General features: G+C 39.8%; 2 protein-coding genes across 9 annotated transcripts; one reads left to right on the top strand and one right to left on the bottom strand.

Moving 5' to 3' along the window:
* The first annotated feature begins 638 nt into the window (after positions 1-638).
* Positions 639-11,941, top strand: LOC130693497 (CAP-Gly domain-containing linker protein 1-like). 7 transcript variants are annotated; one of them, XM_057516643.2, is made up of 17 exons: positions 639-756; positions 825-1,057; positions 1,131-1,186; positions 3,304-3,423; positions 3,493-3,543; positions 3,739-3,843; positions 4,032-4,109; positions 4,241-4,621; positions 4,686-5,197; positions 5,396-5,440; positions 6,316-6,600; positions 6,666-6,914; positions 7,126-10,442; positions 10,519-10,756; positions 10,821-11,152; positions 11,229-11,467; positions 11,548-11,941. In XM_057516643.2, exons 4-17 carry the CDS (start codon positions 3,321-3,323, stop codon positions 11,592-11,594), a joined length of 5,982 nt encoding a protein of 1,993 aa, XP_057372626.1. In that variant the 5' UTR covers positions 639-756; positions 825-1,057; positions 1,131-1,186; positions 3,304-3,320; the 3' UTR covers positions 11,595-11,941. The 7 variants fall into 7 exon arrangements, with proteins under 7 accessions (XP_057372626.1, XP_059350316.1, XP_059350317.1 ...); XM_057516645.2 differs by lacking the exon at positions 639-756 and having other exon boundaries at positions 843-1,057; positions 4,686-5,119; XM_059494333.1 differs by lacking the exons at positions 639-756; positions 4,032-4,109 and having other exon boundaries at positions 841-1,057.
* LOC130693561 (DNA-directed RNA polymerase II subunit RPB11-like) lies at positions 11,772-12,689 on the bottom strand. 2 transcript variants are annotated; one of them, XM_057516735.2, is made up of 4 exons: positions 12,549-12,689; positions 12,384-12,473; positions 11,936-12,110; positions 11,772-11,867 (listed from the first exon to the last, which is right to left on the bottom strand). In XM_057516735.2, exons 1-4 carry the CDS (start codon positions 12,599-12,601, stop codon positions 11,832-11,834), a joined length of 354 nt encoding a protein of 117 aa, XP_057372718.1. In that variant the 5' UTR covers positions 12,602-12,689; the 3' UTR covers positions 11,772-11,831. The 2 variants fall into 2 exon arrangements, with proteins under 2 accessions (XP_057372718.1, XP_057372717.1); XM_057516734.2 differs by having other exon boundaries at positions 11,796-12,110.
* Between the last annotated feature and the right edge of the window lie 3 nt (positions 12,690-12,692).

Consider the following 12,692-nt stretch of genomic DNA (forward strand, 5'->3'; position numbering starts at 1 on the left):
CAAAAAGTGACAAAGCAAAACTCTTTACATGTTTAATGCTAACCTGGGCTGAGAAGTTTTTACACAAGAGGCGTTCTTGTTTTATTGTTAAGTTTTTCTCTTTTCTTTTTTATTTAACCTATTCTTGCTTTATTTTCTTTTTTATATGCCTTGGACAATGAAGTGGGCAGAATCCACTACCAAGTTTTGAGATATCATCTGACTTTCAAATAGGTTCTTTATTTTTCCCTTTGTCCAAACAGGTTTGCCTGATAAAATGAGATACTCTGTTAGATATTTAAAGCACATTTTTATTTAGAAAAACCAAAACCAACTGGTAATGGGGCAATATGGAATTCAGTACATCGTGCTATGTTGTACGAAAAGAATTAGCCTGGGGGAATAAATATGCAGAAGACGGAACTGATTGATTAGTGTGGTATGTATTTTATAACCATTAAGCGTCGTTTGGGTCCAGAAAAAGAGTTACTCTTTCACAGCATATTTCCTTAATATCGGCCCAAATTAGGAATAGACGGTGGACACGCCTTATGTCCCATTTTCGAATATGGATGCCCTTAGTGCACATATACTAACCCTTTACTACAATCGGAACGAATACTACATACATACCGAGTAAGGTTAACTAATAAATCCTGCTGTCAAATCAACATTGAATTATTTGTATTGAAACATTTTTATTTTTCTCGTTCCTTTCTTTGACCGACACGTTGTGTGTGTACGTCGTATTGGCTGGACTGTCTCGTGCCTTTTAAGGTATACGTATGTGTATTTGCTCTCGTGAATATTCAAAACAGGTGGTTTGAAGCTGGGCCACTATACAGGGCCTATTATGGATAAGGTGTAAAAGAGGTGTATACGCTGGAAGATCAAATGGCCTTGCGGGCTTTTTTTCTTCGCTTTTCTGACGGTCGTTCGGTTTGGAAACACATGGAGCCTCTGCCGACGTGATATCTCAACAGTCTACCGCCGTCTGTGGCCCCGTCATGTTGTTAGTCAGACTCATTCCATCAGAGTAAAAACACCGACTACCTGTTAAAAGATCTGGCTGTTACTGGTACCAAAACAACAAACAAGGAAACAAGTGAACTAGTTTTATCTTGCTGTGCATTTGTTTACCTTTTGTTCAGCCTAGATCACCGAACATCTGCAAGCAGACAACACAACTTCCTAGAATCATCACGCAGTAAGCCAAGAGCAATTTAAATTTTTTTGAAATTTAGAATTAGTTTTTGGAAAGTTCTTTGTAAAATTAAGGCGGGTCTCTTAGTATGACCTGATTTGGCCGCGAAATTGACGTGTTGGCGGGTGTAGTTCGAAATGTCCGCATCAGTGACGACAGGGCGGTGATTCACCCGTACCCTTGGTCAATCACAACATATAGACATGGATGGTGATATGAAAAAGATTTAATTTGAAAAAAAAAAACACACACATAGTGAAATGGGCGAAAACTGGTTTTTCAGATCGAGTGTAAACAAGAGTGAACGAGCGGGTTCTTGTATTCCTTGTTGTTTGTTTAGCTTCCGTAATATCCGCCACGAGATTTTCTCTTTTAACATTTGCCTGTTTGTTTTTTTTGTTAAACACCCTTCTTTTTTTGGTGAAATAGTTTTTGCCACAACAGTTTGAGACCTCGATGGCCATAAAAGGCCACAAGGTTGATGGCGGTAACATTACAATGCGCTGAGACACACGCACTCTAAAAAAGAAGTTTATATTGGACTGTCCAAAAACAACAAAGTTCAACTCAGAAAGGCGTTATAGAGAAAATATATCTTTTTTTTTTACGACACGCAACCACACAAAAAGGAGGAATGGACAGTTGTCATGGGATTGACTGTTTTTTCTGTCGCCCCAATTGTCGCATTCCATCGACACCATAATAAGAAATCGTGCCCGAGAAAGAAAGAAGGGTGTGTATTACAAAAAAAAAACAACGATACTATCTTATTCTAAAAATTCCACATAGTGACGTCATTCATGGCACCAATGGTGGTTACTGAAGCAGGCTCAAATCCAGATTCAACCCCAGGCATATTTCCAATAAAACCATAATTATATTCCACACAAATACGGAACAGTTAATTGACCGGAAAGATAGAGATATTTTTTGTCTTTTGCATTCTGCGTGCAGGAGGTATATATTTTGTAACTTGAAAAACCATTTTTTTCTGGATGGATACGGTTGCAGCGAGTCATAAAACCAACTTCTTGGTTTCCTTTTCGTTTTTGGACGCAAAATAAAGAAGAATATCTTTTACGAGAAAATGCCACAAGTCGTGGAAATGGTTTTAGTGTCGATTCCTAAAACGGGTAGCTGATTGCTGAGATCGTAAAAAACACACAGACGTAAACGGAGGCAGAAAACGGGTCAGTCGTTTTAAGGTGTGAAATGGTCAGGAATGACGATGAAATGTAATTCTTACTCGTTATTTTTTATTAATTTGTATTCGAAAGATAGGGATCGTATGTTACAAGTTAATTCTGTTTTCCTATATGGCTGCAGACCTGATGTGAGATTTTTACCATTAAATTCGTGAGTATGTGCATGCAAGCTACAACTGCAGGATACATATATATATATATTTTTTCTCACAACGGAAACACTCGACACTGGCGGGGTGGTTGTTGTTGAATATGTAATTGTATAATGCTACGTCCTCCATCTGTTATCGTAAAACAGGGCGGTGGTTCAATCAATGGCACGCAATGGCATCGTCCATACGGAAATGTTAATTAGATGTATTCTTTTTTGTTGTTGCTGTTTCCAGCCCACGTTTTTTTTCGAAAAAGGAAATTACTCAGTTTGATTTGAATTTTTGGCGTCGCGTAGTTTTGCGATCAGTCGTAGGTTTGATGATCTGTCAACCGTGCGCCTTCATCCATTCGTAAACATTAAATTCGTGTCTGCTATTCAGCAGCGAAGACGGCCAGAGGGCAACTGTCTCCGCGCCAAGATTTCCTGTTCATTTGGCCCCTACTGTGGTCGTCTAGAGATTACCAAAGAAAGCAAACTAATGCAGTATTTTATCGGTTCTAAGTGAAAGAATTTTTTCAGATTTGTATGGCTATTTAATCTGTAGTCGAGTGCTTATCGCCTATTTCTTCGTTTGCCTTAAGACGATCTTTAGCACCGTAGTCAAGTAAATCTTTTTTAAATACGACTGTCAAATGTACAATCCACCTCCAGTGATAAACTTTTCAAAACATTGAGTTTGTAAATTTATTGCCATGGCTATCTATGACCTGTTTTCATTTTCCTTGTGTAGTATCATAAGTTGTATCACTTTTGTTTTACAGGTGAGTGTCAGTGAGAAATGAGTGCCCCTGCGCCAGCAAAGCCAAGTGGGATAAAGCCCCCAACGACTAGATTGGCTAGGCCATCTGTTACGTCGAAACCAGCTTCAAATGGATCCTCAGGTATTGTCATAATTCTTTGCATTCATTCTAGTTGTTCCTCTTGATGGATTGGACAATTGTGAATTGCAGGAGAGAATATGTCTAGACTGTCCAGTGAAGATTTGCCCAAAAAAAAGACAGGTAATTTAGAAATGTGCAGTTGGTAGTCTACTCCATCCCAATCACCTTCACTGTAGAAATTAATTCTTGTTCTTTTCTTTGGTACCTTGAGCATGGCATAATGGTATTTTGCATGTTTATAGCACATTTTTGAGCCCTTGCATGTAGTGAATCACTGAAACCCATTTTTCTCTCTTGTCATAATGGTTTATGTAGATAGAAATGAGGGGCTTGATGATGGTGACCTTGATCGGGTAAGCGACTTACCGTCCTTGCCAGGTAGTCGTAAAACGAGCAAGGATATGATGAGAAAACTCTCGGGTATGTCTATTTTATTTTTAGCACAACACTCCCCTTTTCACCGATCCACCTAAAATAATATTGACACTTCATAATATCCCTGATTTTCTCATTAGCTTGTCTTTTTGTTTTGTCTTCTTGTCTTTTTTTGTGTTGTCTTGTGTTGTGTAGGTAGTAACAAGTATGTACCTATGTCTGTGTCCCTGTAGATGGTTCTAGTAGTGCTCTTGATGCGGCTTATGAATTGGCACGTCGGCTGAGCGAAGCCGGTGTTCGTCGAATGTCAGGTGAATTGTTTTTGTTGTTTTTTAATTAAATAACATTAGTTTGTGGCTTGGGCGTGGTAAACAGTTGGTTTCGTTTCACTTCGATGGAATTTCTAGACTTGATGATTGCTTATGTTTAAATTGATTTACAGACGCCAATTTGATCCTGACGACGGACACGGATAGTTTCATTATAGGCCAAAACGTCTACGTCAATGGCATCAAGCCGGGGAAAATCCAATTTATTGGCGAAACGAAGTTCGCTCCTGGCGAGTGGGCCGGCATTGTGCTGGATGATCTTTCCGGCAAAAATGATGGTTCGGTTGGCGGAGTTCGTTATTTCCAGTGCCAGCCGAAAAAAGGTGTTTTCTCACGGTTGGGAAGACTTACCCGTCAACCACTTGATGCCATCCAATTGGCCGCTCTTCAGTCTCAGCAGTCGCAACCACCTGCCGCTAGTGAAAACGGAGATGAATCAGTGGCTGGCTCTGCGAGTACTAACGGTACTAATGGTACTTCGTCTGCATCACCAGGTAATACTGTTTGGATTTTATTTGAAAATTAAGAAATTACTTATAAAATTTTACTTTAATCAAGCGGCGACTCCATCAACTTCAGTTGTCAGTGTTCAATCGATTGGCGACCTCCGACTAGGAGATCGAGTGATTGTTACCAGCAGTCAGGGTTCTAAGGCTGGTATACTACGCTATCTGGGCACAGCCGAGTTTGCAGCTGGCCAGTGGGCTGGTGTGGAGTTGGACGATCCATTGGGCAAGAACGACGGAGCTGTGGCCGGCACGAGATACTTTGACTGTCAACAGCACTACGGTCTCTTCGCTCCTATACACAAAGTTTCCCGCTCACCGGCCAATCACATGCGACGCACATCAGGTGCCATGAACACCTCCATGTCCTCTTCATTGAGCCAGCCAAGGGTTGGTGGAGCATCGCGAACGGGTACGAGAAGAGATTCAGAATCTGCCAGTGTCACTTCGGTTGCGACTTCACGCGCCAGCACGGCCATCAGCCGGGTAAGGTCCACTATCAACAATCCACGACTGGGCGTCAATTCCCTAACCAATTCACCCACTCACCAATCCAATCGCCAGGTATTTAGTTAACACCTCATTAACACACGCGCTCATTTCTTTAACGTCTGATTTATCAGAGAATTTACTTTGCATCTTGCACAGTCATCGTTGTTTGGTATTAACCCGTAGTTTGATTTCGCATTTTGATTTAGTTTACAACTTAGTGCATCTGAATTCTAAAACTAATGACATTTGCATTGTTTGAATTGACCATAGAAAACAAGCCGGCCTTCAGTTGGGGGATCAGCACACACTCACCAGGTAAGATTTTGTTTTCTTAATGTTGTCACACGTCTCGCTGCTTTTTATCACTACGCTTTTTCACGGTTTCAATGACACTAAAACTCTAATTCTGACTAATAGTGGATTCACAGTGCGAGGCCGTTTTAAACATTTCATTTAGATTTGTGTGTTGTGAATTGTTTCGGTGGGCGGTGCCATCCCTTGATACGTAACTTTACCCGTCTTAAGCATTTAAAAAAACCAAATCACAACGAGCTTTTTAGGCCTAGAATTCGTCTAACACCTTCATGTTTCGTAGATGCGACCAAACATCAACAATTGATGGTCCCTTTTTGATATGATTTTCGTTTCGTTTTTCTTTTTTGTTTCTTTCCTTTCCCTTTCTACCCTTCCATTCATTAGGGAAGATATGACGAAGATGGCACCGCTGACCCAGATGGTTGTTACTGAGTGACCAAAAGAAAAAAAATTCTTAATTATTTTAGATCGGCGCTATTCTTTTTCTAATTTTTCTTTATACATATATTAAAAAGCATTTTTTTTTTCTCACCTGCAGTATATATATATAATTATACGTACCCGATTTGTATTTTAGCTCCTTGCATCTTGGTTAATTTAAAATCGCTATCTCGGATTGGCTTTTTTGGATTGTTTTTAGTTTTCTGGTTTCTTTTGTATCAGTTGCGAAACGGTAGTTTTATTGTTGATCGTATAACTTTAACCGCCCTCATATAGCGTGATTTCGACAGTAGACGGTTCGATTTTGCTGCTATTTAGCCTAAAAAGAATAGAAATAAAACGCGCGAAAACACACGAAATGATTTTAATTTAATTGAATGACGACCGGTAATTTCGGGTGGGCACGCAACAACTTGATTTTCGTCGCTGGTTAGGATTTGCTGCGAGAAAGAGATCAACACATCGAGCAGCTGATGAAAGAGCGCGAAATGGAACGGAGTGAAGTGACCCGTGCAGCAGCCCAGGCCGATGAGGCCGAACACCAATTAGCCGTGCTCCAGCGTCGATACAATTTGGAAAAAGAGGAATTTACAGCCAAAATTGCCGAAGTGGAACGTTTGTTATTGGCAGCCGAATCGATTCGATCATCGCAAGGAGCCCAAATTGATGATCTGCAATTCCGGCTAGAGGAAGAAACTATTCTCCGTGGCGAAATTGAGGTATTTCATTGCATTAGTTAGAAAGATTTAATAAAAAATATATATTTTTTTTTTTTTTACTTCAGGCACAACAAAAAGGATTAGATGATAAAGAAAAGGAATGGGCTCGGCAGGTGGAACAGCTGGAAACTGAGGCACAACGTTGTTTTGAAGCAGAAGAATTGGCCGCGCGTTATAAGGATGAGTTGGATGCATTGCTAGCCAAAAGCCAGCAACAAGAGTCGTCCACCTCTGAGAACGATCAGTCAGATGGACGTATCCGGCAACTGGAGGCTTCTGTTCAGGTCAAAGAAAATGAGCTCACTCAACTCAAGGTAACTTTATAAATTTTTTTTTTGTCCTCCAATTTTGGAATTCGTGATCTTTTGTGGCTATTTATGGTGTTGGTACTGGAGAGCATAGTTTATTCATATATTCCGCCTGGCACGCCAACTGGCGATTCACACTTCATATATTGCTTATAGATTATTTGCTTCTTGTAAATATTTATGAGAACTTGGTCTCACACAATGACTGATTGATTAGAATTCCATGCAAGAACTGACGAAATCACTAGAGGCGGAGCAGGTCAAAAACAACGATACCGAAAAACGTTTCCAGGCTTTGGAAGGAGAGCTACAAATCGCTAGGACGTTACTCAATGAGGCAAAGAATACCGTTGAAACGGAATGGAAGACCAAAGCGGAAATCCTTGAGCTCCAAAATGCTGAAAATCAAGAACAATTGGTCAAACTCAACGAAGAGAAAATGCAATTCGAAACGCGGCTGAACGAAGCCCAAGCCTTATTGAGTCGTTCGCAAGACGCCGACATCTCGGAATCTCATGAACTGAAAGCAAAACTTGAGGAAATGATACGTCAGTATGCCGCTAGCCAAGAGCAGGTATTAAAATTGAATGAAGAAAAGAGCCAACTTGAATTACAGCTGACAGATTCTTTGGCGACATCGAATCAAACGAGGCATACTGTGGAAACGGAGGTGAACGAATTAAAGATGAAATTAGATGAGCTGGAACGACAAGCAGCCAAGAGTGAAGAGCAGCTTTTCAGCTTAGACGAGGAAAAAGTGCAGCTTGAATTACAATTGGCAAATGCACAAGCGGCTATCGCTGAATCAGAAGAGGCTAAAAGAGCTGAGGTCGAATCGAATAAGCAAAAACTGGAAGAAATTACGAAACGAACTGAAACATTAGAACGCCTAGGAGCGGAAAGTAGTGAACGATTGAAACAGGTAGAAGAGGAAAAAATCAAACTCAATACAGAATTGGAAAAAGCTCTCTCATTACTGGAAGAATTGAAAGAAACTTCCAAAACAGAAACAGATACGAGCAGGTTTGAATTTGAAGAACTGAAAGCTCAATATGATGCCCTGGAAGTTCAACGAACAGAAATTCAAATTCAATTGGCAAATGTTGAAAAAGAAAAAATTAAATCCGAAGACGAAAGGGTTAAACTTGATGCAGAATTGCAGTCTGTGAAAGTTTTGTTAGCCGAATCGAAAGGAACGGCCACAACTGAAATAGAAGCAACGAAGAATGAATTTGCAGAATTAAAAATTAAATATGGTACGCTAGAACGCCAACTGGAAGAAGTCAAGACGGAACTAGAAAATCTTCAACGAAAAAAAATTAAATCCGATGAGGAGAAAGCAAAACTGGAGGCAGAATTGAAAACCGTCCAACTTTCATTATCCGAGTACAAAGAAGCTATGAAAGTAGAGGCAGAAAAGAAACAAGTCGAATATGAAGATCTCAAAGGTAAATGTGAAAATTTGGAACGTCAGCATGCGGAAGTCAAAGTACAATTGTCCAATATTCAAGAAGAGAAGATTAAAATTGACGAAGAGAAATCACGACTTGATGCCGAACTACAAATGGCGCAGCTTTCATTATCAGAATCAATAAAAGCCACTACAACAGAAGCAGAAAAGAATAAATGTGCATTTGAAGAATTAAAAGCTCAGTGTGAAATCTTAAAACTCAAAGAATCAGAAATGGAAATTCAACTGGCAAATCTAATAGAAGAAAAACGCAAATCGGAAATGGAACTGCAAAAAAAATATGAAGAGGAACATGAAATGTGGATAAAGAAATTCGATGATTTGGAAAGACAGAAAGCGACAAATGAGCAGCGTCTGACCCAAATCGATGAGGAAAAATCACGTCTAGAAACGGAATTGTTGAGGTTATCCAGCAAATCCAGCGATACATCACAAGATCTAACCCGTCTTCATGGCGAATTGATGGTCGCCCGCCAAACATCAGCTGATTGGCAATCGCAAGCATCTAAACTGGAACTGGAAAAAACGAGTCTGGAGCAACTGAATTCTGCATTTTCTTCTGATCTTCAGAACAGCAAAAAAGAGATTACTGAACTCATTTCAGTTAAAACAGAAATCGAACTTCAATTGGCAAATCTGAAAGAAGAAAAGAATAAATCAGAAATGGCACTGCAAAAAGTATGCAAGGAAGAAGTTGAATCATGGAAACAGAAAGTCGACGATTTTGAAAAGCAAAAAACTACCAACGATCAGCGTCTTGCTCAACTCGATGAAGAAAAATCCCGTCTCGAATCTGAATTGTTGCAGCTGTCCAGCGTGTCTAGCAATACTTCTCAAGATTTGACTCGTCTTCGAGGCGAACTCGTGTCTGCCAACGAAACCTTGGTCGAATCACAATCTCAAGTGTCTAAACTGGAACAGGAAAAATCAAGTCTCGAACAAATCAATGCCACTCTTTGTTCCGATCTCCAGAATCTAGAAGAGAGAATATCTGAACTGTCTTTAGCCAAAATAGAACTCGAACGGCAAATAAAGGAAGAGAACCAAAGTCTGAAGGATTTCCAAGCCCAATATGAAAAGGATAAGTCAGAATGGGATCGGTTGAGTAAGGAACTCCATGAAAACATGCAAAGTAAAACTAAGGAAATCACTACTCTAACTGCAGTCCTAGAACAATTAAAAACCCAACTTCAAAATGCTAATGAATCTTTGGTCGAAATGGAAGCTCAATCGCTGAATGAAAAATCTGAATGGGAAAAAACGAATAGCGCGTTAGTTTCCGATCTGACCAGCAAAGAGAAGCATGTCACCGATCTAATTTCGGTTAATGAAAAATATGAAAGCGAATTGAATATTGCCAAAGAAGAGTGCAGTCGAATGAAGCAATTACTACAGAGCCTTGAAGCTCATCAACAGGAATCTTTGGGTGGAATGGCTGAACTTCAAAAATCCATCGCCGTTCTAGAAGTAGAGAAATCAAATTGGCTGGCTGAGAAACTTCGACTGGAAGGATCCATTGCCCAGTTTGAGACGCGGCTCTCCAGTTTATCAAATGAAAAGGAGAAATCTGATCGCACAATTCAGGAACGTGACAACCGATTGGCCAAGTTGACGGAAGAGGTGACGCTCTTGCAACAGAAATTTACAGCTCATATTGCAGAACTGGAACAAAAGCTGAAGGAGAACCGGAAAACGGAAGAAACGGAACAGGAGCTACAGGCAGCGTTGGTTGAAGCCAGAGCTCGCGCAGACGAAATTCAAAGCGCTCTGGAGGAAAGTCAGAAAAATGAAAAAGAACTGCTGAAGGTACGCGAACAGCTGATTTCAGCCAACAAGTTGCACGAAGAGTTTGTCGAGCAAAATCAAAAAGAAAAGAACGAACTCAAGCAGCGCATGGAAGAACTCGCTGCTGCAAAAGAGTCTATGCAACTTCGAGAACTGAAGCTACAAGAAGAGCTAACTTTGTTAAAACGACAAGTTGATGAACAGACCAGTAGATTGAAGGGTCAGCTCGATGACACCAAGAAAGAAGCTGAGATTACTCTCCAGCTGTTCCAGGATTTGTAAGTATTAATTTGCCATTTTCTGTAACAATAAAATATTGAATACCATGTATTGCGGTTCAATTCCCGTTCATAGGGAAGATGCCAACAAACGGATCAAAGAGTTGCAATCCAATTTGGAGGAAAATGACCAAAAGCTGATAGAACTGCAGGAAGTATCTCTACAAGTCAAAAGTTTGGAGGACACACTTGCCCTTAAGACGATTGAGTTGAAGGAAGAGATGGAGGACCGTGACAAAGCTGAAGACAGAGTTCTGAGATTGACGGAATGCTTAGCCGTAAAAGAAAAAGAGCTCGAGGCCTTACGGCTGGAGGTAGCTTCACTTAATTTTCTTACGCTAGTCAATTCAAACTGAAAAAATATTTTTATTTTTCAAGGCTGTTAGCTTAAAGAAATCCACCACCGAAGTTTCACACCTGTTAACAGCATTTTCGACCGTAGACCGGGAAAAGAAGCAACTAGAAGCCAAAGTAGTGGAATTACAAGTGGCTGCTGCTGCGGCTTCTCGAGGTGCCGGAGCTGATGCCGCTGATACCGATGTTCGAATCAAGAAACTGATGGAGGATTACGAATACAAGGAACAAGAAATTAAGTTCCTCAATTCCGTGATTGTGGATATGCAAAGGAAAGTGGAGGATCTCAATGTCAAACTAGAAATTAGCCAAGCAACGTTGTTAGGGCAGAATGTGCTGACACCAGAAAATAATCGGTGAGAGTTAGACTTTAAAATGCTATGATAACTTTCATTTGTTAGTAGGGTAATTATAAAAACTTTTTGTAACCAGGAATGGTGTTAAAAGTGAAGCCAAAGTCCCAAGATTGTTCTGTGACATTTGCGACCTGTTTGATTTGCATGACACGGAAGATTGTCCTACGCAAGCATCCGAGGATTTCGAAATCTCGCCACCTTTCTTGAATCAACGACCTTCCGCCACCTTCAACCAAAATTCACCCAACCATAACCAACATTCACATCATGGAGGGACTAGGGGAGCTACGCGACCTTATTGTGATAATTGTGAAGGTAAAAGATTAGCATGCTCATAAAATTTACTATTACCTATGACAGTTGCTGCATATAGTTTTTTTATACATTAAATTTAGTATTTGGCCATCAGACCAAGGACTGCATAGAAGAAGCAACCTTTTAAGTGGGGCAATTGTTTGTTTTTTGTTTTGTTTTTTGAACACTTGTTGTCATCCTATCGCAGGTGCCAATTTCTACAAATAGGTTTTTCTCCTCCACTTACCTGTGCCTTCGCGTAACGGTGGTTCCTTCACCGAACAAGATCTGCTTTAATAAGAAATATATTAGCTACTCATAGATTTATGCAAAACCGTGTATTTAAACGATGCTTCCATGTGTTTATTTGTGAATTATTAGTTTTCTATTCTAAGCCCTCTCGCTTTTCTCGTACGGCGTCCTACATAAAGAAATTTTTTATATTGTTATTATGCTGTTTGTTCTTAGACTTGAATACAAAAATATTACGCGAAATCGCTCTTCGAGAAGGGAGAGTTCTGAAATAAGATCTGTGATGGCATTCATCAAAGCATCTTGAGGTGAATAGGAAGGGGAAGTCTGGATCCTCAAGATGAATTTGTGTTCCAGTGGATGAGGCTGCTTGTAGCCAGCAAACAACACATTAGGATCTTTCAGCAACTGGCTGCAAGTTGAGAAAGCAAATTTGAATTAAATTAAGCTAACATTATTAATAGAGGATTAAAACCAAAATGTTGATAACACACTTTTTATCCAATTAAAATGTAACAACACAAACTTGACAACTAAATTTAACATACCACTATTTCCTAGTAATATCTACTGTAACGTGTAAACCACTACAAATCATAAAAACAATGAATTGCCTGATGCTGCATGGGATTGGCGGGTTAACAAATTTCATACAAAAGAAAACAAATGTTCAAATGTGTTTTACCAACGAATCATGTTTCCAAGAGTGTGGTCCTCCTTATTTACTGTGAAGATAGCTGCATTCGGAACTTTCGTGTCCTGTTCGACTACGATTCTAGAAAAAAGATTGCACTTCGTGAATGTTAAGCCACCTTACTGAAATATTTCTTAATTTAAATGAAACACAAACTTTTTTTCTCCTTCAAACAGAAGAAATGATTCGAATGACGGAGGTGCATTCATTTTCGACTTTCCGGTAAAATAACAAACATTTGTCTACGAGGCAACGATTGACAGTTTAATCTAAGAATGCAGCATTGCATTGCGCATTGTT

This window comes from Daphnia carinata, chromosome 3 (genome assembly GCF_022539665.2).
Source record: "Daphnia carinata strain CSIRO-1 chromosome 3, CSIRO_AGI_Dcar_HiC_V3, whole genome shotgun sequence".
Classification (NCBI taxonomy): Eukaryota; Metazoa; Arthropoda; class Branchiopoda; order Diplostraca; family Daphniidae; genus Daphnia; species Daphnia carinata.